The 21,929-nt window shown below is 44.0% G+C and overlaps 1 protein-coding gene across 2 annotated transcripts in view; it reads right to left on the reverse strand.

The window, feature by feature from the left end:
* The window catches only part of Pdzd4 (PDZ domain containing 4), a 28,611-nt gene extending 7,438 nt beyond the window's left edge, over positions 1-21,173 (reverse strand). The window contains exons 1-2 of one of the 2 annotated variants that reach the window (XM_052171516.1): positions 20,790-21,173; positions 20,404-20,691 (exon numbers count right to left, since the gene is read on the reverse strand). In XM_052171516.1, the coding sequence (XP_052027476.1) occupies positions 20,404-20,463 (60 nt within the window). In that variant the 5' untranslated portion in view covers positions 20,464-20,691; positions 20,790-21,173. Of the gene's footprint in view, positions 1-20,403 lie in introns of both variants that reach the window. The other variant, XM_052171515.1, reaches the window with a different exon arrangement.
* Between the last annotated feature and the right edge of the window lie 756 nt (positions 21,174-21,929).

The following is a 21,929-nucleotide window of genomic DNA, read 5'->3' on the forward strand; positions in this document are numbered from 1 at the left end:
CAAACAGATGCCACCAGAATAATAATTTAGGGCACTTGTCAAAGTCCAGCAAAAAAGAAGGAAGCAGTTTGTAGAGATGGCAGTTACTGAAAAACTTTCTGGACTGAACAAGAGTACACAAATTAGTGCCCACTGGGATGAGCATGGAGCTAGCAATCACTCCCACTTAGAAGGGAGGTAGGCAGCATCCTTGAGTTGGTGCAAAGAAAGTGATGGGCCAAAAACAGAGGTGACACTTGGGAGGCTGGGGAGGATCACTGTGAATTTGAGGCCAGCCTGACATACTCCCCTATTCTCCCTCCCCAGGGGGATGGAGGGAGAGCTGGGTATGGTGGCTTGTGCCTTTAATACAAGACCCCAGAAAGAGTTCAAAGTCATCCTACATAACAAACCAGCAGAGGTTACAAGAAAACCTGTCAGACATAGAAAAAAGAAGGAAGAGGAAGGGAAGAAAAAACAAACAAGTGAGAAAGCTAGTTTTCTTAGGACACAGAACAAGGAAGAAAGCACTTGGAAAGGATGACCTCCTTGCTATGACTGTGGCTACATGCAGTTGTGGAAAATGCAGTTAGTTGTAAGTCCTCTGCTTTGCCTAGTTGCCCCAGCATCTGCAAAGACCCTGTGTCTTGCACTCACAGCATCAGCACCTGCCTGTTTCTTCTTTCTTCTGCCTTTCAACCCCATAACACTAGATTAGGGAGAAAAAGGATAAAGAGGAAAGGATAGAGATCCCTGAATAAAGTCAAGGTCCAGAAAGGGGCGACTTTATCCTTAGACTACTTCCTGCTGATTGGGAGCATTAAGTTCCTCGGGGCAAGTTTGATCTTCACCATCAAGATAGCTAATCTCTTCTTGTTGTTTCTTCTTTACTTAACCAATCAGGACCAACAATAACCAACCAACAACCCACCTATCAAGGCAGTAGCATTTATATAACCTGAAAAATTCTCAGAATTCCAAATGTCACACAATTGCAGGAACTATCTGGCAACTGGCAAACCCATGCCCCTGCTAGAGCAGGAGGCAAATCAGTCAGTCAGCTGCTGTGGACAGTCTGAAGTACCCCACTGCTGCAAGCTCCTTTAATACCCTCGACTTGCTCCCAGAGTCTGTGTCGTTGACGTTGACTGCGCGCCACCTCATTTCCACCCCCATGCCCCCACCTCCCACCCCCCCATCCCCGCAAGCACAGGTAGGGTCAGGCGTCCAACAGTCCAGGGCACAAGCAACACCCCACATCCCTTCATCTGGGATTAAAACAAACACACATACCTATTTTTGTGTTTTTTAAAGAAAACAAATTCTTACTATGTTTCTCCCCTTCTGTTTTAAGCCATTAATTATGCTGTGTGTATCGGGAAATTATAAACATAAGAAATTATCATGGGTAATTTCCTTCGGATCTATATTCATTGGTCCAGTGGCAACCCTTGCCTCATCACCTGTACACCCCTGGAAGCCTAGGCCTTCTTTCTGGTTTATATTTAGAAAAACTACTGCTTTTAAAAATGCCTTGGGCTGGAGAGATGGCTCAGTGGTTAAGAGCACTGACTGCTCTTCCAGAGGTCCTGAGTTCAATTCCCAACAACTACATGGTGGCCCACAACCATCTGTAATGGGATCTGATGCCCTCTTCTGGTGTGTCTGAAGACAGCAACAGTGTATGCATATACATTATAAATATGCATATTTTTAAGATTATACATTTTTAAAGATTATAAATAAATCTTTTAAAAAGATATGCCATATTCATAATTTGATGCAAATGACCAAATTTCCCACAAAGCACTGCACATTTTAAGATCTGAAACCTTTAGCAGCTTGGTCACAGTCAGTCTCTTCACAGATGACCTTATTTCCCCGAATTGATATTGGAGACCTCTAGCTATAGCTTGACCTATATTAGCATGGTACAGGTTAGAACCAATATTGGTCTTATCCCTTATCCACTCGTCCATAGGCTGTGCTCACTCCTTGAATGATCCTCTGTCTCCTTTCTCCCCCGAACTTTTTATTGTTGTTTCTTTCTTTGTTTCTGTTTCAAGACGGGGTTTCTCTGTGTAGCCCTGCCTGTCCTGGAACTCACTCTGTAGACCAGGCTGGCCTTGAACTCACAGAGACCTGCCTGCCTCTGTTTTCCCAAATGTTGGGATTAAAGGTATGTTGCACCATGCCTGGATTCTTTTTGAGTACCCTGAATTTTCATGTTCTAAAATGCAATTTACAAATGCCTCCATTTTTGTTGTGGGTCATACCTATAATTCCAGCATTTGGGAGGTAAAAGCAGGAAGATCAAGAGTTGGATGTCAACCTGGGCTACCGGATACATGTGGTTCTCAAAAAAAAAAAAAAAAAAGCTCAAAACAATAATAAAACTTCAACTGTCTCTGAAGAGTCACCAGTCCATTGTGGAACATATTATTTTATTTTTGGTTTTTCGAGATAGGGCTTCTCTGTGTAGCCCTGGCTGTCCTGGAACTCATTCTGTAGACCAGGCTGTTCTTGAACTCAGAAATCCACCTGCCTCTGCCTCCCAAGTGCTGGGATTACAGGCGTGTGCCACCACGCCCTGCTCTGTGGAACATTTTAAAACTATAGAAAATCAAAATTGCTTGTGATCGTAGGAATGCATATTATGCTGTGGCCCTGCAGGCATACTCCCAGTCTTTTCTTTATGTGTATTATGAGGTAGTGGTAAGTCCTTCAAACCCTACTGGCCTAGATCCTACTATATAGCAAGAAGACCATTTCCAGGGTTTTTGGTTTTGGTTTTGGTTTTTCAAGACAGGGTTTTTCTGTGTAGCCCTGGCTGTCCTGGAACTCACTCTGTAGAACAGGCTGGCCTCGAACTCACAAATCTGCCTGCCTCTGTCTCCCAGAGTACTGGGATTAAAGGTTGTGCACCACCAACCGCCGGCTTATTGTTTTTGTTTTACTGAGAGTTCCACGCCAGCCTTGTCTACAAAGTGAGTTCCAGGACAGCCAGGGCTACACAGAGAAACCCTGTCTCGAAAAAAACAAATCCACAAAACCAAAATAAAATAAAATAAAATAAAATAAAATAAAATAAAATAAAATAAAATAAAATAAAGAAAGAAAAGAAAAACCAAAAAATATAAAACAAAAAAGAATATAGCAAAGATCTATTTAAGGTAATTTTTGTGTATCTGTATAATCTATAGTTATCCCACTAGATAAGTCTTTCTTTTTTCTTTTTGTTTTGTTTTGTTTTTTTCTGAGACAGGGTTTCTCTGTATAGCCCTGGCTGTCCTGGAACTCACTTTGATAAACAGACTAGCCTCGAAATCAGAAATCTGCCTGCCTCTGCCTCCCAAGTGCTAAACAGGCATGTACCACCACTGCCCGGTTTAGATAAGTCTTCCTTGAAGTAGAATTATTGAGACATCTTCAAGGGGAACAGATTCTTTCAGGAAAAACATTTTCTTTTCTTTTTTTCTTTTGTTATTTTTATTTTTATTTTTTGGGTTTTTTTTTTTTTTTTTTTTGATTCGGTATTTTTGAGACAGGCTTTCTCTGTATAGCCCTGGCTGTCCTGGAACTCATTCTGTAGACCAGGCTGGCCTCGAAATCAGAAATCTGCCTGCCTCTGCCTCCCAGAGTGCTGGGATTACAGGCGTGCACCACCACTGCCCTGCTCTTCTTTTCTTTTTAAAGATTTATTTATTTTATGTATATGGGTACACTGTTGCTGTCTTCAGACACACCAGAAGGCATCAGATCCCCATTACAAATGGCCATGAGACACCATGTGATTGCTGGGAATTGAATTCAGAACCTCTGGAAGAGCAGTCAGTGCTCTTAACTGCCGAGCCATCTCTCCAGCCCCTAGGAAAAAACATTTTCGTTCCAATTTTAGTATATGTGCTGCCGAAGCGAGCACGAAAAAACATTTTCTAGGAGAGTATTATATATATATGAGCTGGGTCTGGTGGCACAGAGCACTCAGGAGGCAGAGGAATCAGGACTTTAAGGTTAGTCTCCTCTATATGGGGAATTAGAGATTAGTTTAGGCTACATGAGAGCCTGACTCAGAAAAAGGAGGTAGGGGAGAAGAAGATAGGGGAAGGTCAGAAAAGCACTGCATCCACTACTGTAGAGGTCATAGTTAGCAGGCAGGCTAGGGAAAGGGCTATGCACAGGACACCAGCCGGACATCAGCCAAGATGTGTTGAGAAAGGCCTTTGACAAGGATATGAGGAATGGTCTTCACAGCAGTAGCCAGAGCCAGCTGTTAAACGCAGGCATTAATATCAGCATTGCAACTGAGAAACTTGCAACTGAATGGAATTAAAAACAAAAACAATAAGCCAGGCAGTGATGTCACACGCCTTTAATCCCAGCACTTGGGAGGCAGAGGCAGGTGGATTCTGAGTTTGAGGCCAGCCTGGTCTACAGAGTGAGTTCCAGTACAGCCAGGGCTATACAGAGAAACCCTGTCTCAAACAAACAAAACAAAACAAAAACCAATAAAGATTAACACCTTCTGGCTCTCTAATTGCTTTCCTACATTTTGCTGTCATCTGTGTGCTTGGCATTATTCCTATTCTGTATGTCTGGAGGCAAACACTTGGTGTGTGGGTGTACATTTCTTCACCCTGCTCAGTGGTTGCTCATAGTAGTGGTTTGAAATGGACTTTAGTAGAGGATACACCTCAGAAATCAGCAAGTATTCCAGCTCACTACTTAGTTTTGTTTTGTAATATCTGCTAGCTCATCACTACTCAAGTGGAAACAAAGAAGCAGATGTTAGGGATGATCTGGGGATTTCTGTGTGGAAGAAGTTACCCTGAAAACTCTAGGGCAGGAAGACAAGCAAAAGCACGGGGTAAGATATTCAGGTAACACAGAACTGCAGGAATGCCTTTCTCCCTGGAATCATTAAGTTACCCAGCAGCAGTGTTACTATGGAAACTAGATCCAGGCACTGGGAAGAACTTGCAGGGCAGGCAAGTGGGGGCTGGGAACACACAGTCTTTGCACCTTAGAAAAGGAGCCATCAGAGAGACAGGCCAGAGGACTCTCCTGGCCCAAGTGGTAGCCATACTCATTGCACTCTTCTCCCCTTTTCTTCTTCAGGTCATAGTGATTCTTAAGAACTAGTGAAAGTAGATAGGAGAGAGAAAAATTGTAACAAGGAAGAAATTCTTCTAGAGTGAGCAGTTAAAGGCTCCTAATAAGAGGGAAATACATGAGACACTATGCAAAGTAGTGTAGAGCCAGGTACATGGCCAGAGATGACAGCAGCTCTTATCCTGCATGGAATTCTGCCTGGTCCCCAACTGGTATAAGGTATTTCTGATCTTCAGAGTACTATTCTATAGAAAGTATTCAGGCCTAGGAGTATAGCTTAGCATGCACAAGACTCATTTCCAGGGCTGAAACAAAAATGGAATAGAAATCCAGTTGTGCTTCCACCAGCCTCCCCTTTGGCCTTGCAGGCAACAGTATCCTCCCACAAGGCCACACATACTCCAACAAGGCCATGCACCCTAATAGTGCCTCTCCTTATGAGCCAATCATTTAAGCACATGAGCCTATGTGTCACTGTAGGGGCAGGCTTTGAGGTCTCATTTACTTAAACTAAGCCTAATGGGACAGTCTCTTTCTGCTGCCTGCAGATCAAGATATAGATCAGCTCCTTCTCCAGCACTGTATCTTCCTCCCTGCCACCATGTTTCTGTCATGTCTGCCATGACAATAATGGACTAAAACTCTCAACTGTAAGCGAGCCCCAAATTAAATGTTTTCCTTTATAAGAGTTGCTGTGGTTATGGTGTCTGTTCACAGCAGTAAAACCCTAACTGAGATAGTTCAAATGCTGTAACTCAGCTGTAAGACACTCAAGATGACCTCTGCACTCACATATCTGTTGCTATCACCCAATACAAGCTCCACCAAACAAATCAAAATGGACCAGATATATAATTGGGGTGAGGTAAATGCCTTGCCTTGGGGATAAGTAAACAGAGTATATGGGGTGTAGGAAAGAGAGGATACTCCAAAGATGAAAACTGGGGGAACAACAATAGAGACAAAAGGCTGCATAAGACACAGCAATAAGAAAATAAAACTCAGTAGCTACTTAGCAAAGACATCAAAGGGCAACAAAGAAATTGGGGGTGGGGAGGGCCTAAACCAGTCCAGTACTAGATGTGAAGGATGCCTGTTAGGATCCTTTGGACAGGGGCATTAAACCATCAAGAGCATATATGTATTCCACATTCTAGACTAGAGCATGTGTGATCTAGACAAAGCATTTATATCCTGGTCACAGCAGCCAAACAAGTTGCTCATTGGCAGAAGAGACACAGTACACGGACAGGAAGTGTGCAATTTATGGAAGAGCAAGTGTTTCTTTTTGCAGGGGAGTTAAGATATAATCTCACTAAATTACTTTGGCTGGTCTCTTAACTCTGTAGCAGAGGCTAGCCTAGAAATCTTTTTCATCTTGCTGCCTCTAACAAGTTCTATGGTTATAGATACATACCACTATTTGATTCATATCTAATTTCTTTTTTAAAAAAAATATTTATTATTTATTATATGTAAGTACACTGTGGCTGTCTTCAGACACATCAGAAGAGGGCATCATATCCCATTACAGATGGTTGTGAGCCACCATGTGGTTGCTGGGATTTGAACTCAGGACCTTCGGAAGAGCAGTCAGTGCTCTTAACCACTGAGCCATCTCTCCAGCCCCTCATCTAACTTCTTAAAGGTATCAGCGATAGAAAACCTACTTGAAAATAACTTATACAGAATCCCTCTTCAACACCTGCTTGTCATTTCTTGCCTCTCATTCCGCAGCATCATGCAAGTAATGTTCCATTGTTAAAACAACTAACCTCTCTGTCACCCAAACTGCTATGAGATCTGCACTATGTCCTAGAAACAGGAAGGCAAGTGGGTTAAATGAACATCTGACAGAGCACAGTAAAGAAAATTACGTGAGAGAGAGGCCTACACAACATGCCTCATGGGGATGGGCCACAAAGGTTGAGGAAATTGTTCAGTCTGAAAGTGCTTGCCACATAAGTTCAATCACTAGAATACTATACTGCTAATTTTATGTCAACATGGCAGAAGCTGGAATCGTTTACCAGACTGGTCTTTGGGCAAGCCTGTGGCACATTTTTTTACACTTACCTAGGGGGCAATGCCACCCCTAGGCTGGTAGTTCTTGGTATGACAAGAAAGTAGATTAAGAAAGCTATAAAGAGGCTGGGCAGTGGTGGCACATGGCTTTAATCCTAGCACTCGGGAGGGCAAAAGCAGAGGGATCTCTGAGTTCAAGGCCAGCCTGGTCTACAAAATGAGTTCCAGGATAGCCAGGGCTACACAAGAGAAACCCTATCTCGAAACAAAACAAAACAAATAAAAAACCATAGGAAACAAACCCCTCCATGGCCTCTGCTTCAGTTCCTGCCTCCAGGTTCCTGTCCTGACTTCCTTTGATGATAGACTGTGATGTAAAAGTGTAAGTTGAAATAAACCATTTTCCTTTTGATCACAGCTATAAAAACCCTAAGAAAAACATACTTTAAGAAAAATGTGGGTGCCGGGAGGTGGTGGCACACGCCTTTAATCCCAGCACTTGGGGAGGCAGAGGCAAGCGGATTTCTGAGTCCGAGGCCAGGCTGGTCTACTGTACAGAGTGAGTTCCAAGATAGCCAGGGCTACACAGAGAAACCCTATCTCAAAAACCAAACCAAACCAAACCAAACCAAACCAAACCAAACAAACAAACAAACAAACAAACCAGGTCAGGCACATAATCCCAGTAATGGGAGGTAGAAGCAAGAGTATCAAGAGTTTAAGGTTATCTTCAGTGATATAGAGTCCAGCTTGAGGTACATGAGACAGACAGAGGGGGAGAGGGAGGGGGAGGGGAGGGGGAGAGCCAAGAAAGACAAGAAAGAAAGAATGGAATATATAAGGGGGAAACAACGTGTTAAAAAAGAGAGCAGTAGCACACAATGACAGTAGCAGAAAAACATGTAAAAGGGTACAACAAAGAGGTTAGGAAGATGGGGAGAATGTGGAGAAAAGAGAATTGACAACATCGAATTGTTTGAAAATTCTGTAATGAAAGCTAATACTCTATGTGCAATTTTTAAAAAATATTTTTTAAAGAAATTGCTTCTGAGCCAGTTAGTAACTCAAACTACTAAATGCCAGTACTTAGGAAGTAGGAGCAGGAGGATGAAGACTTCAAACCTAGCTGGGCAGTCATGGCTCATGCCTTTTAATATCAGCACTCAAGGCTAAAATAATGACTTTGATGGCAGCTTGAAATACATGAGATTCTGTCTGAAAGACAAAAAAAAAATCAAACACCAAAAAGTTTCTGGACTGGGAGTATAGTTTAGCAACAGAGCAACTACCTACTAGCATCTCCATTACTGGGGGATGTGGGGGATTAAAAAAAAGTACTTCCTTCATTAAATGCAACTCTGCCTCTCCTTTGGAACAATGTTAAAGAAATCTACTTTGTTTCCAATATTAGAAAAGTGATACTTGCTAAAGGAAACTATTGTCAGAAAACAAAATTGTTTCCTTTGTCAAGTAAAATCTACTTACTTTAAAACAATCCAGAAGAATACTTTACCTCCCAACACTTCCTATACTTCTAAACCCACTCCAGCTGCCAATACAATTCATTGCTGGCATTCCCCAAGGCCTGTGTTGGCCTTAGTCTGCACTGGCCATAATTTATGCTGTTTGTGTCAAATACAAATCTCAAAGTTGTTCACACCAGTTGCTCCTGCATCCTACACTACTAGCACCATTGCTTTTATGCATAGTCACAACATCTTTTTTGAAACAATAGAAGAACTCAAAGCAATACAGAGAGGATACAGAACATCTTAAGATTTATACTAAAGTCCCCAGCAATCGCCACCTAAGAAACACCACTCCCTGGCTTAGCACTGTTTCCTTTGAACAACAGACTCTTCAGCATTCAAGTCTACTCATTTCCCTATTTGTTACTGAGTTTGAAACCCTTGACTGAGACATCATGGCACTGGGCACTCCTCATTCCAACCTGATTTAGTATCCTCTCCAAACACACAGTCAATAGGATTTTTTAATTTTTTTAAAAAGGATTTATTTAGCAGCTGGGCACTGGTGGCACACACCTTTGATCCCAGCACTTGGGAGGCAGGAGGCAGGCGGGTTTCTGAGTTTGAGGCCAGCCTGGTCTACAGAGTGAGTTCCAGGACAGCCAGGGCTGCACAGAGAAATGCTGTCTTGAAAAAGAAAAAAAAGACTTATTTATTCATTTAATGCATGTGATTACACTGTTGCTGTCCTCAGACACACCAGAAGGGGGCATGAGATCCCATTCTAGATGGCTGTGAGCCACCATGTGGTTGCTGGGAATTGACCTCAGAACCTCTGGAAGAGCAGTCAGTGCTCTTAACCTCTGGAGCCATCTCTCCAGCCCGGTCAATAGGATTTTACCTCAAAGTATAAAATAGTCAACCTTCTGTAAAGTAATTAGAAAGGCCTTTAAAAAAGACAACTATTGCCGGGTGGGTGGTGGCACACGCCTATAATCCCAACACTCTGCAAGGCAGAGGCAGGCGGATTTCTGAGTTCAAGGCCAGCTTGGTCTACCGAGTGAGTTCCAGGACAGTCAGGGCTACACAGAGAAAACCCGGTCTCGAAAAAACCAAATACAAAAAAAAAGAAAGAAAGAAAGAAAGAAAGAAAGAAAGAAAGAAAGAAAGAAAGAAAGAAAGAAAGAAAGAAAGAAAGAAAGAAAGAAAGAAAGAAAGAAAGAAAGGAAGAAAGAAAGAAAGAAGAAAGAAAGAAAGAAAGAAAGAAAGAAAGAAAGAAAGAAAGAAAGAAGAAAGAAAGAAAGAAAGAAAGAAAGAAAGACGAAAGAAAGAAAGAAAGAAAGAAAGAAAGAAAGAAAGAAAGAAAGAAAGAAAGAAAGAAAGAAAGAAAGAAAGGAAAGAAGAAAGAAAGAAAGAAAGAAAGAAAGAAAGAAAGAAAGAAAGAAAGGCAACTATTATTCAAATTTAATTGCAAGAATATTTGCATCAGTGTTATTATTATGGTATAATATACCTAACACAAAAGTACTTTTTAAAATATACAATCAATCTGAACATGCATTTAGTTTAAACATTTTAGAAGGCTTATCTACAGGCAGATCTACAGGCAGATCTCTGTAGGTTCAAAGACAGCCTGATTTACATAGTGTATATCAGGCCAGCCAGAAATACACAGTAAGACACTGTCTCAAAAAATAATAAAAAAAATTTAATCTAAAAAGTTCTTTTATTTAAATACACAACCAAGGAATGTCTAGAGAATCTATAATGTGATGCACACACCTGCATACCGCAATACTATTATTTTATTTCACATTTAAATTACCTAGAACAGTTTTTTATTCCAGACAGGGAGGGTCTCAGTAGTCCAGGCTAGCCTTGAACTGTTGAATTTGTCTCCTGTCTCCACCTTCCCAATGCTGAGAGAATGAGTGGGTGGCTGCTTTGTGAATAGAGGAAAAGTAAGGAAAGCAGGATCCTCAATGCACCAATTCCAGTGTCCTGTCAGAGGCACCCAGACTGGGCATCTTGTGAGGAGAGTAGCCCATAGTCCCAGGGGCAAAGCACTGGTGATTCCTGGTAGAAGCCTGGAATCTCCCCTGGAGATGGAGAGGAGGTCTGCTCCCATCCTAGACTAAAAAAGTTGAAAAGTAAGGCAAAGAGCAGTGGCAGCTAGTTCTCTGTGAGGCAGAGAGGGTTTGAAACACAGTGCTTCATCCCCATGCTCAAGAGTATAATTTGGCCAGGCAGTGGTGGCCCACACCTTTAATCCTAGGAATCCAAGGCAGAGGCAGGTGGATCACTAAGCTTGAGGTCTACAGAGTAAGTTCCAAGACATCCACAGGGAAACGCTGTTTCAAAAAACAAAAACAAAACAAAAAACAGTACAACTGGAAAGTGATGGGACAGGACAGACAGTTATATCTAACACTCCATGGCAAATGGACATGTGACTCTAAGTCAGCTGGGATCCCCTGAGTACATAGGACCAACAGATGAATATGTTGTGATCCATGTAAAGTGGATTAATATTCTACCACAAAATGGAAAATGAACTGCTGAGATGCGCCCAAACATGGATGGACCTTAAAAATGGTTTATATTAAGCAAAAGAAAGCAAACACAAAAGGCACATATTGTATAGCATTCCACTGAAATGGAACATCTCTATCAATCAAATCCATGGGGACAGAAAATTGTAATGGTTGCCAGGAGCTGAAGGAAGGTGAGTGAGGAGTGGCAGTTTAATGGGTCTGCTTTCTTTGGAGGTAATGAACATGCTCTGGAATGAGAGTGCTAGTGGTTGAACACTGTGAATAGATGAAAAGTCACTAATAGCACATTTTACATTATGTGTATTTTACCACAATAAAAGTGAAAGCTATTGCTGATATCCACAGAGACCAGGGATGTCCTTACAAAAGAAAGGAAGGCTGAGGGACACTCCAAGGTTGAGGCTTAACTGAAAATGAAAATGCTTGCCTCCCTTTCAGACAGGATCTTGCCTATCACATATTCTCTCTGTAGCAGATATTAGCTTTAAACTCCTGTTCCTTTTTCCTTTGCCATCTAAGTACTGAAATTACAGCCTGGTTCACTGCATAGGGCTAAGTGAGTTTCCTTCACTGCACCTTGAAAGTCCTGAGACCCACAAATGTCTCCGATGCTCCATTACACCTACAGTTATAAAACAAGAGCAAGCAACTTGAGTATCCTGTAAGCATTGTTGCTGGGGTTTGTTTTTTGAGATAATCTCACTATACATATATACCTCTGGCTGTCGTGGAATTCACTATGTAGACAAGGGTGGCCAAAAACTCAGAGTGCTGAGATTAAAGGCCAGCATCACTACACCCAGCTGTTCTAATTATGAATGGTTCTTGATTTGAGATCATAAAGAGGCAGCCATAAAAAGGAAAAAAGAATGGAGTCCTTTGACATTGACTTGTTGGAAAGAGAATAGAGCTCTAAAGTCATTAAAAGAGAGAGAACCAAGGACAAGAAACCAAATTTAGGAGGGGACAAGATAGAAGAAATTAACCTGAGTGCGACAGACCATAAAGCTCAGTCTGAGTAGACATAACCTTCAATGGAAGCTTTTGTAGGTGGATGAGGACAACTCTGGACATCTGCTCCCTTTGGTTTTGAGTGTTTTGGTTTTGTTTCTTTGTTTTGGTGGGGGGGGGGAGGGGCACTTTGTGGGGGGATTAATGCTGATAATGAATACTGAAGGAAAAAAATTCCTAAAGCCAAAGGTAGGGAATGACTAGGAAACCAAGACCTTGAGAAGGTGGGGCCACGCTGCAGCAGCAGCTATGCGGGGGGCCTGAGGAGTACTCGCCCCGCCTTATGAATCCGAAGCTGCAGACAAAGGGAGCGTGGCCGCCTCTTGCTGCTGCTGCTGCTGCTGCGGCGGCGGCGGCGGCGGCGGCGGCGGCGGCGAGGCAGAGGCAGGCGCATGGAGGCCCTCCACCGGTCATTCACAAGAGAGTAAAAGCCCTACCTAAGGACACCTCCTGCGTTTGCTTTGTTTGGCCTGGCCTCATTGCCTGCGGGGCTGGGCGGCCTTCCTACTAGTACGGGAGAAACACAAGGAAGAGGTGGGGCCAAAAGAGGTTGGGGTATCTTGCAAGGCCTGAGACTTCCTATATGGCTTGATAACCCACAGCTGGTGAAAGTACATCATTTCTTGGGAACTCAAGTGCCAAAATCAGTCTGCCCTCCCCATTCTTCAGATGAGAACTCTGAGGCTGGGGAAGAAAAGAAACTGGATGTTAGCTTCCCGTTTCCACAGACTATAAATCAGTTCTGTTTTCTGGAGAATACTACAGATACCTTGGAAGCAGCTTCCTATGCTCAGACATGTTACTGGGACTTGGAAGTGAGCAGTTCAACAAAGTGAAAAGAAACCCCAAGGAAACACAGTGGGTCTTCAACATCCTGAGTTTTCCCCCACACACACATGCAGTGGCCCAACAGAAGTTCCCATTTATGCTTTCCCAACTTGGGTTTCAAAAACTGTCAACTTCCAAGGATAAACATCTCATGTTTTCTTTACCCAGATCTTCTCAGAATGCAGAACTGCTCTCACTTTGATATTTTCTGAAGCATTTGAAAACCCCAAACCACTACTCCATCTTATCATGTAATTTACCACAGATCCCACCTGGAACTTCTGAATCTCCAATTGTACCATGATATCCTCATAACTTCTTCTAATCATGAATCAAATTAAGGAACGTACATCACTTTTGACCCTTATCTACTTTAATTAAAAATAACCTATCCAGTTTTTCTTTTTCACCTTTCATGATATGGGGCTTTTGGCAAAGTCCTTATAGAACAATATACCAATATCTACATTTGCTGACTTGTTCTCTGTGACAAGACTCAGGTTAATCATTTTAGCAAGAACACCAGCCATGCGATGACAGTGTCCTCACTTCTATACCACTGTGTTCCAAGGTTGGAGATGCCCAACATACATAGTCAAAGTACATAATCATAACATAGTCAAAGTAGTGACTGCAGTTCTCTAGTATAAGGTTTACTTTGTGACAGGATCTTGCCATAAAACCCAGGCTAGTCAGCCTCCTGCCTCTGCTTCCTTAATCTTGGGATTATATGTGTACCACTATGCCTGGCATAAGGTGTGTTTTCTTTCTTATTCACAGTAACAAAAGCTGACCCTTACCTAAGTGAATTATTCCACTGGTGGCTATGAAATGTCTTAGTACAGACATAGCACACATTCCACCCACATCTGCCAACCTGGGAAAGGCCTTGGCTGCTCACCACTCCCAATCTCTCTGTACACTTTCTATCTTTCCAGGGCAGGAAGCACCTGTAAGACCTTTTTGAGTAGCTGGGGAAGTGGTAACTTCAGAGTTGCCTGTATATTCCAAAGGAATGTGGGTGGTAGAAAGAGAGCCAGCTGCACATGGCACAGAAGAATAGATTGTGTCTCTTAAGGCCTGGTTTTGTAATTTAATAGGTCTGAGGTAAGGTCTTTCCACTTCCTCCTCATACTGACAAAACTTGAGGCTTTCATTGACTTTCTCCAAATTCCTATCTGAAGCCCTCACATCATCAGGAAAGCAATTTCACTCCCAGTTTGTGAGAAGGAAATGAAGACTTCAGAAACAGCCAGTCCCCATCCCACTCACCCCCACATCCCTTAATCTGGATTTACATTTGAATAAGGATCTCCCTCTGGTGGGGGTGGAGTCTGGCCTGGGGCCTCAGAGGGGATAAACACAGGGCAGAGGGGGTTGTGCACTGAGAAACAGAGACATACTAAGATTCTTCCACAAAAACTCCTTTAGAAACTAGACCAGGCTCCAGCACCTTTCATCTCCAAAGCAGCAATGTGGGTAATGCTGACTCAGAGTTGGCTGAGATTCCCCTGCTCCCTGACTTTTCAGAGGCCAATGGCCCCTCTACAACTTTGTAGTCCTGCCTGAGAAGCACACAGGAAGGAATGTCCAATAAGGTCAATAGTGAACTTCCTGAAACCATACCCTTTGGGTGTTTGTTCAGTTTTCTTGTGCACAATAAAATTAGCGGCAGAGAACCAAAGCTCCCATCACCTCCTGCCAGCTTGGCAAGGTCCACAGATAGCCATAACCACAATGTTATCTGTTCCAAGCACTAATGAAGATCAGACACAATGCATTATGAGAAGTATTTTGGCATCTTATCCTGCAACTTCTTAGCCTGTTCCTTCTGTGCAAAACACAAATTATGCCTCTACTGTTGTCCCTGTTTCTCTCCTAATTCATCCTCCATGCTATATGAATTTTGGAGCCCTTTTTCTGTTTTTTCTCCTCCTTCTTTCTCACGAGAGAAACTCTCAGAATAAAGTAAGACAGTCTTCTGTCACTGGATGTTACACAGGTTCTATGTCTAAGGATCAACTGAATGGGCTGTAGCAACAATGACTTACTTCTACCTCTGCTATACTAGGGATCCAGTGTTGACCATGAAGGAGATATAGGCAAGGTGCTTTTATCAGCTTATCTAGTATAAACAAATGCTTTCACTCATACATACCAACTGGGGAAATTGAGGCACACAGCCATACAAGGACTTGCCCACAGGTAAGAATTAGGGTCAGAACTACTCTTACCTACCACCACATCAACCTGAATTAGACCATGGAAATAACCCCACAGGTCACAGGGCTGACATGTATTCTGTGTAAATACAAAATTCTTAGTTTTGAAGCTTACTGAGGTATGATTACCATATGATAACTGCATGTATTTGGAATGTGAAGTGAAACAGGTTTTGTATATTACGTCCACATACCTACAACTGCTAATGTGTTTCTGTCACAGTTTATTTCAATTGATGATTTGTGCCAATCCCAGGAACCTATATAGTTAAAAAAAAACAAAAACAAACCCACCCTGAAAGGTATCCTCTGATCCCCACACATGCATCCTCACATATACAACATACATATTTTGTATATTGTGATCAAAAGTTTGGTGCCTCTATTTCATAAACGATCCTGTATAATAGTAGTAGTAGTAATAGTAGTCGTAGTAGTAATAACAAACAAACAAAATAAGGCCAAGGGATGGAGAAATGGTTCAGTAGTTCAAAGTACTTGTTGCTCTTCCAGAGAACCCAAATTTGATTCTTAACACCATTTTTACATATATATGTAAAAATGATAAAAGAGAGCTGGGCGTGGTGGCGCACACCTGTAATCCCAGCACTTGGGAGGCAGAGGCAGGGGGATTTCTGAGTTTGAGGTCAGCCTGGTCTACAGAGTGAATTCCAGGATAGCCAGGGCTACACAGAGAAACCCTGTCTCGAAAATCAAAACAAAACAAAAAACCAACCAAACAAACAAACAAAAGAGAAAAGAGAAAATCTTGGGATAACGGTACAAAGCAAGTTGACTACGTATGAAAGTTAGCTGTTAAAATTAAATAACCCCAGAGTCTGGAGAGATGGCTCAGTGGTTAAGAGCACTGACTGTTCTTCAATTTCCAGCATCACAGAAAGAATGACAAGTTGACGACCAGGATGTAGATTTCCAACCTGGTGACTCACAACCATCCTCAATGGGATCTGATGCCCTCTTCTGGTATTTCTAAAGACAGTGACATGTTAACTTGCTTTCCTTCTGGGAACATTATGCCCAGCTATTACATTAGTGGAAAGGTGAGTTTAGGACAGGTCTGGTTGTTTTTTGAGACAGCGTTTCTCTGTGTAGCCCTGGCTATAATGAAACTTGCTCTGTAGACCAGGCTTGCCCAGAACTCACAGATTTACCTGCTTCTGCCTCCTGAGGGACTCCAGGATTAAAGGATGGTTGTGAGTCACCAGGTTGCTGTTTCCAATCTTTCCACTTTTCCTTGCTATCTCACTAATAACATCCTTTTTGTCTGGGGGAAGTCTTGTATTTCACAAGCATACTCACTCCTGCACTCCATTCAGCCTGAATAGATATGGGCATGAAGTTGTGACATCCTAAAGGGCCTGTAAGCGATTGTATCAAATAGATTACAAAATTATGCAATCATCTCAATATCAACAGAAAAAGCATTTATCAAAATAAAAATCTCTTATAAAAATTTTTAACAAACTAGGGACAGAACAGAGCATCCTCAACCTGCTAAGCCCAGTATGGTGGTACACACCCGGTATTCCAACACTGAGGCAAATAATAAATAAGGCCAGAGGATGGAGAAATGGCTCAGCAGTTTGAAGTACTTGTTGCTTTTCCAGAGAACCTAAATTTGATTCTCAGCACCCACATTGTGACTCACAACTGTCTGTAACCCTAGTTTCAGGAAATTTGATGAATAGCCAGGGGAATAGCAAGGAATGAATATGGTGCACATTCAAGCAGGCAAAATACTCATACACATACAGTAAATTATTAATTTAAGAATGAACATTTTTTTCCTACCTCCACCACTTAAAAAAAAAGGCATTTCTATGCCTTGGCAATGAGAAAGACAAAAATGAAATTTAGAAAACAATTCCAAGTTGGACATGATGGCGCACACCTGTAATCCCAGCACTTGGGAGGCAGAGGCAGGCAGATTTCTGAGTTTGAGGCCAGCCTGGTCTACAGAGTGAGTTCCAGGACAGCCAGGGCTACACAGAGAAACCCTGTCTCAGAAAAAAAAAAATCCCAAAAAAAAAAAAAGAAAGAAAGAAAGAAAGAAAGAAAGAAAGAAAGACTTGAGTCAGGAGGACTGTCATGAGCTCAAGTCCAGCCTACTAGTAAGTTCTAGACTAGCCTGGAATACAGCTACACCGCCTTAAAATGAATTTCCATTTACAATAGCATGAAAATGAATAAAAATACTTGGGGCTGGAGAGATGGCTCAGTGGGTAAGAACACTGCCTGCTCTTCCAGAGGTCCTGAGTTCAATTCCCAGCAACCACATGGTAGCTCACGACCATCCGTAATGAGATCTGACGCCCTCTTCTGGTGTGTCTGAAGACTGTGACAGTGTACTCATAAGTAAAATAAATACATAAATCTGTAAAAAAAAAAAAACAATAAAATACTTAGGCTGGATAGATGGCTTGTCAGTTAAGAGCATTGGCTGCTCTTGCAGAGGACCCAATTTCAGTTCTCAGCAACCACGTGGCTCATGAACAATTATAATGCCAGCTCCAGAAGTCCCTCTAGTCCCTCCCTCCAGTCCCAGGGATCTAATGCCCTCTGTGGCCTTTTAGGGAACCAGGTACCTGATATACACACATTCATGCAGGCAAAACGCTCATATACAATTAAAAATAATAATAAAATCCTAACATTTTATTGACCTAACATAAATTTAACAAAGGAAATAAAAGCCATATTTGCAATAAGACTTGGCCCAAATAAACAGGCAATAAATACTCAAAAAATACTCAAAATAAATACTGAAAAATGAGATTGTAATCTGATTTAATGCCGCCCATCAAAATGCCAGTTTATTTTCAGAAAACAAGATAATCCCAAAATTCACATGGAAAGAAACAAGGACCCAATAAAGCCAAAACAATCTTTTAAAAAAGATAAAGTTGGAAGACTAACTACTTCCTAGAATGCTTCATCATAATAGCATAAAGACAGACACTTCTGCAAAACAGATATGTAAATGGGCAATAAGCACAAGAAAAGATGCTCTACAGCATTTAGCCAATAGATATGCAAATCACCAAATCCTCAGTGAGAGCTGGGGGTATGGCTCCTGGATAGCGCTCTTGCCTAGCCTGTGCAAGTCCTTGGCTTCCATGTCCAGCACTATATCTGAGCAAACAAAAAAAGCCACAAAAAGATCTGACACTGTCACATAGATATGCATGCAGGTGGGATGCCAATGCACATGAAATAAAGGTAAATACACTTGAGAGAGAGAGAGAGAGAGAGAGAGAGAGAGAGAGAGAGAGAGAGAGAGAGAGAAGAGCACTCAATATGGAGTAAGCACACATGTTTAAGGATCTCAGGAAGCAGAATAGGGATACGGATACTGGAAACTGCCAGGGTTTTCAGGCAAAAACTGCCTTCTGCTCTGAAGGCCTCCTCACCCAGGGTACCTAATAGATCTCACTGTTTTCCATATATTGTTTTTATATACATTCCTTTTGTTTCTACTTAATTCGAAAGGATAGTTCTGTCTTTAAAAACTATCTGGTCTCCAATTGGGCTGAGGAGAACCAAGAAAATAAAAGTTTGTGTCCAAACTTTAAAAAAAGTAGCATCCCACGGGAGTTGAACACAGAGCAGTCTAGTAGAGGGCAAGCTCTTTCTGTAGTTGGCCTCTCTTTTAAGTAAGAAATCCAGCAGGGACTCTCTCACCTATGGTTACCTCAGTCTTCCTGCTGAGGCAATGGAGGCAGTCCTAGTTTTGAAATACAATGGATTCTACTGAACCTATTTTGTCAGTACCAAACTAGGTAATTTCAGATTCTTATTCCACAAGGTGTGACAACAGACAAGTGAGAACTCCAAGCAGTGGGAACTAGAGAGGAGAAACAACAGTGATGTGGCTTGGCTGAGGGCAGATAACAGGAGACCATACATAGTCAAATAGAGGAGACCAGGAAAACCAGCAGGGTTGGACAATACCTCCCTTGACCCTCCACGCTCACCCTCTCTTGCCCATTATTGCCTCCTATTCTTTCTAATAGAGAAGGAAAGATCACAGCAAAAATGCTGGGTTTCCAGGGCCACCTCAATACCACCCCTCTACTATGATTGACACAATCTCCCCTGCTACTCCCACCACATTCCTCTATTCATCCAGGAGCCTACAGGTTCTCCCCCAACCAACACCTGCGTGCACTAATTACCTGGTATTGACCAACAAGTTCAATAGCTGGGGTACAAGTCACTAGACTCACCTGTCTGCTCCCACTTTGGCTCCTGGTCCCGACTCCCTCTGATCTCTACACTCAGCCTAGTACTTCTAAGTGCACAAAATCCGGGACACATTTCGCTAAAGTACTCTTAAGGTGCACGCACAGAAAGTATACACGCGCGGGGCTAGCGAGCCGCCGCGCACACACAGATGGGGCACAGGCACGCACTCACGTAGTCACACCACGAACAGGCAAGGAAACCTCACTCGTGGCTGAGAAGCTGGCTCAAGGTGCAAGCGGGATGCAGGGTGTCTCCTCCTGCCCAGCACGCGTCGCTCTCAACACCCTTCTTGTCCTCAAGGCCCAACAGGCCAAAGCAGATGCCAACAGGCAGAGCGCGTGCTGGGCACCACTGATCCCGGCGTCACCCACTCACCCAAAATGCCTGAGGCCCTGGAATCGACAGTCGTGACTGAGTCAGACTAGAGAGTGGATGTGAGAATGGGTACCCAAACCCAGCTCCATTGACGACGTTTTGAATCTGGCCTGCCAGGACAGTGTCCTGCGGGCACTTCATTGATTCTTTGGTTCTGGGACCAACAAGGGGAGCATGTGCCGAGAATCCAGACCGTTGCTATGCAACCTCCATCCCGCGTGGGCCACTGAGCACATCACCGTCCCGGGACAGAATCTTAACTTCCCACCCGGGCTGATCTGGACACATGGTTTGTAGTCTTTACGCACTCGGAGTGCCAGGTGATGTGCCTCGAACCTATCTTCTTCACCCAGTTCCTTTCAGTCCCTGGATGGTTCCCACAAGGCACCAGAACGCAGCAACTCGTAATTTATGGGCGAGATCAGCTCCCTACCTTTTTCTCCCGAGCCCTCTCGCCCTCCCACACCTGCCTCTCTTGACTCTACCTGGCCCTCCCGCTCGGGATTTACAGTTTTCCTAGGTTCGGCTGAGCCCCTCGCCCCAGCAGCCCAGGCGCCCTACCTGAAGCATCACTTTGTACTGCTCCTCCGGTTTCTGGACCACGCACATATTACATCCCATGGTGCTGGCCGGTGAGGGAAAGAGGAGTGAGGGAAGAGGAAGGAGTCTTTCACTGGCCAGTGCTTGGGACCACAGGTCCCCGGCCGGGTCGCGGGGCCATACCCTACCCCGGGGGGCCGAGCCGCCTAGCGGGGGAGGGGGGCACGCCCCCAAGAGGAAGGCAGCTCCAAGCCTCTCGACTTAACTCTTTGCTGGCCGAAGCCAGACACAGGCATGCTCCTTCGCACCCTGCCAGGGGAAAAAAAGGGCGGCGGGGGATGGGCGGGCGCGCCGGGCGTTGCCTGGCTACCGCCCCCCAACCCCAGGAGGCGCAGAAGCGCGCCTACCCGCCGGGGCCGTCAGGGGCTCTCAGGGGCCTTGGGCCACACCGCTCCCCGCCCGCGGGGCCGGCTGCTGCCGCTGCCTTTGCCACTGCCTTCTCCAGCTCCCGCCCATGGCCATCAGCCCCGGGAGTCCAGCCTCTGCTTGGCGACGTCGCCCGGCCCGCCGACGGAGAGGCGGCCAGGCCCACGCAAACTGTAGCCGCGCAGGGTCCCGCTTCTCCGGCTCACGACGCTCTCTCAGAACCTGGCCCACAGCCGGTCGCTTGTCTCCAGCTCCTGCCTGGGACACCAGGAACGCGCGCGCGCGCCCGCAGCAACAGCGGGGGAGGTGTGCGGAGACGGGGCGCACGCGCGTGGGAGAAGCAGAGGTTGGGTGCAAGCGGGAGCGGCAGGGGGCCTCAGGAGTCGGCGCAGGGAGCTGAGGGCGGGGTCTGAGTCCCTGAGACCAGATAACGCCTATATATCCGATGGCGAGGTGTCCAGGGGACCTGTCTGCTAGGTGTATCCCTGAAAAAGAGGATCCTGTCTGAAGAAGAAGCTTCCCTAGACTCCTGAAGAGAGTACAGGGCCTTGGTCTCAAGGAGAGGTTATTTCACTCCTTTCCCAGGTTCTGAATGTATCAGCCCCAATGTCTGTACTCCTTCCTCTGTCTCTCTTTAAAGACTGGTTTCCTTCTTTAAGTGAGCCATTCCCTTGCTGTCTTTAAAATGGATACCTTTGTTTAGAGGAAAGAGGTGGGGTGCTGTAGATGGCAAGAGGACAACGACAGAGAAGCCTCATTCTTTGGGGCCTTTATGGGCAAGCCCTTGCTTGCCCTGGAACTGCTGTTTTTCAGTTCCAGTCTTCCCTCTTTACATGTCTCCTTTAGCCTCTCCATCTCTATCTCTTCCCTCCAACAGGCTGCCCCTCTTCTTGATAAGCCAGAAAAAAAGATGGCCTTTAGCTAGAAAACAATGACAAAGCTAGGTTCCCAGAGGCTGTCTGGTAGAGCTGCTTAGCCCTCTTACCTGCAGAAGAGCCTTTGATAAAATTGCCTTGTGCTTTATCTTAAGGCTCTGATGAGTGAGGGGATTTATTTATTTATTTATTTATTTATTTATTTTTTATTTTCGAGACAGGGTTTCTCTATGTAGCTAGCCCTGG

The sequence above is a fragment of the Apodemus sylvaticus genome, chromosome X (genome assembly GCF_947179515.1).
Source record: "Apodemus sylvaticus chromosome X, mApoSyl1.1, whole genome shotgun sequence".
NCBI lineage: Eukaryota > Metazoa > Chordata > Mammalia > Rodentia > Muridae > Apodemus > Apodemus sylvaticus.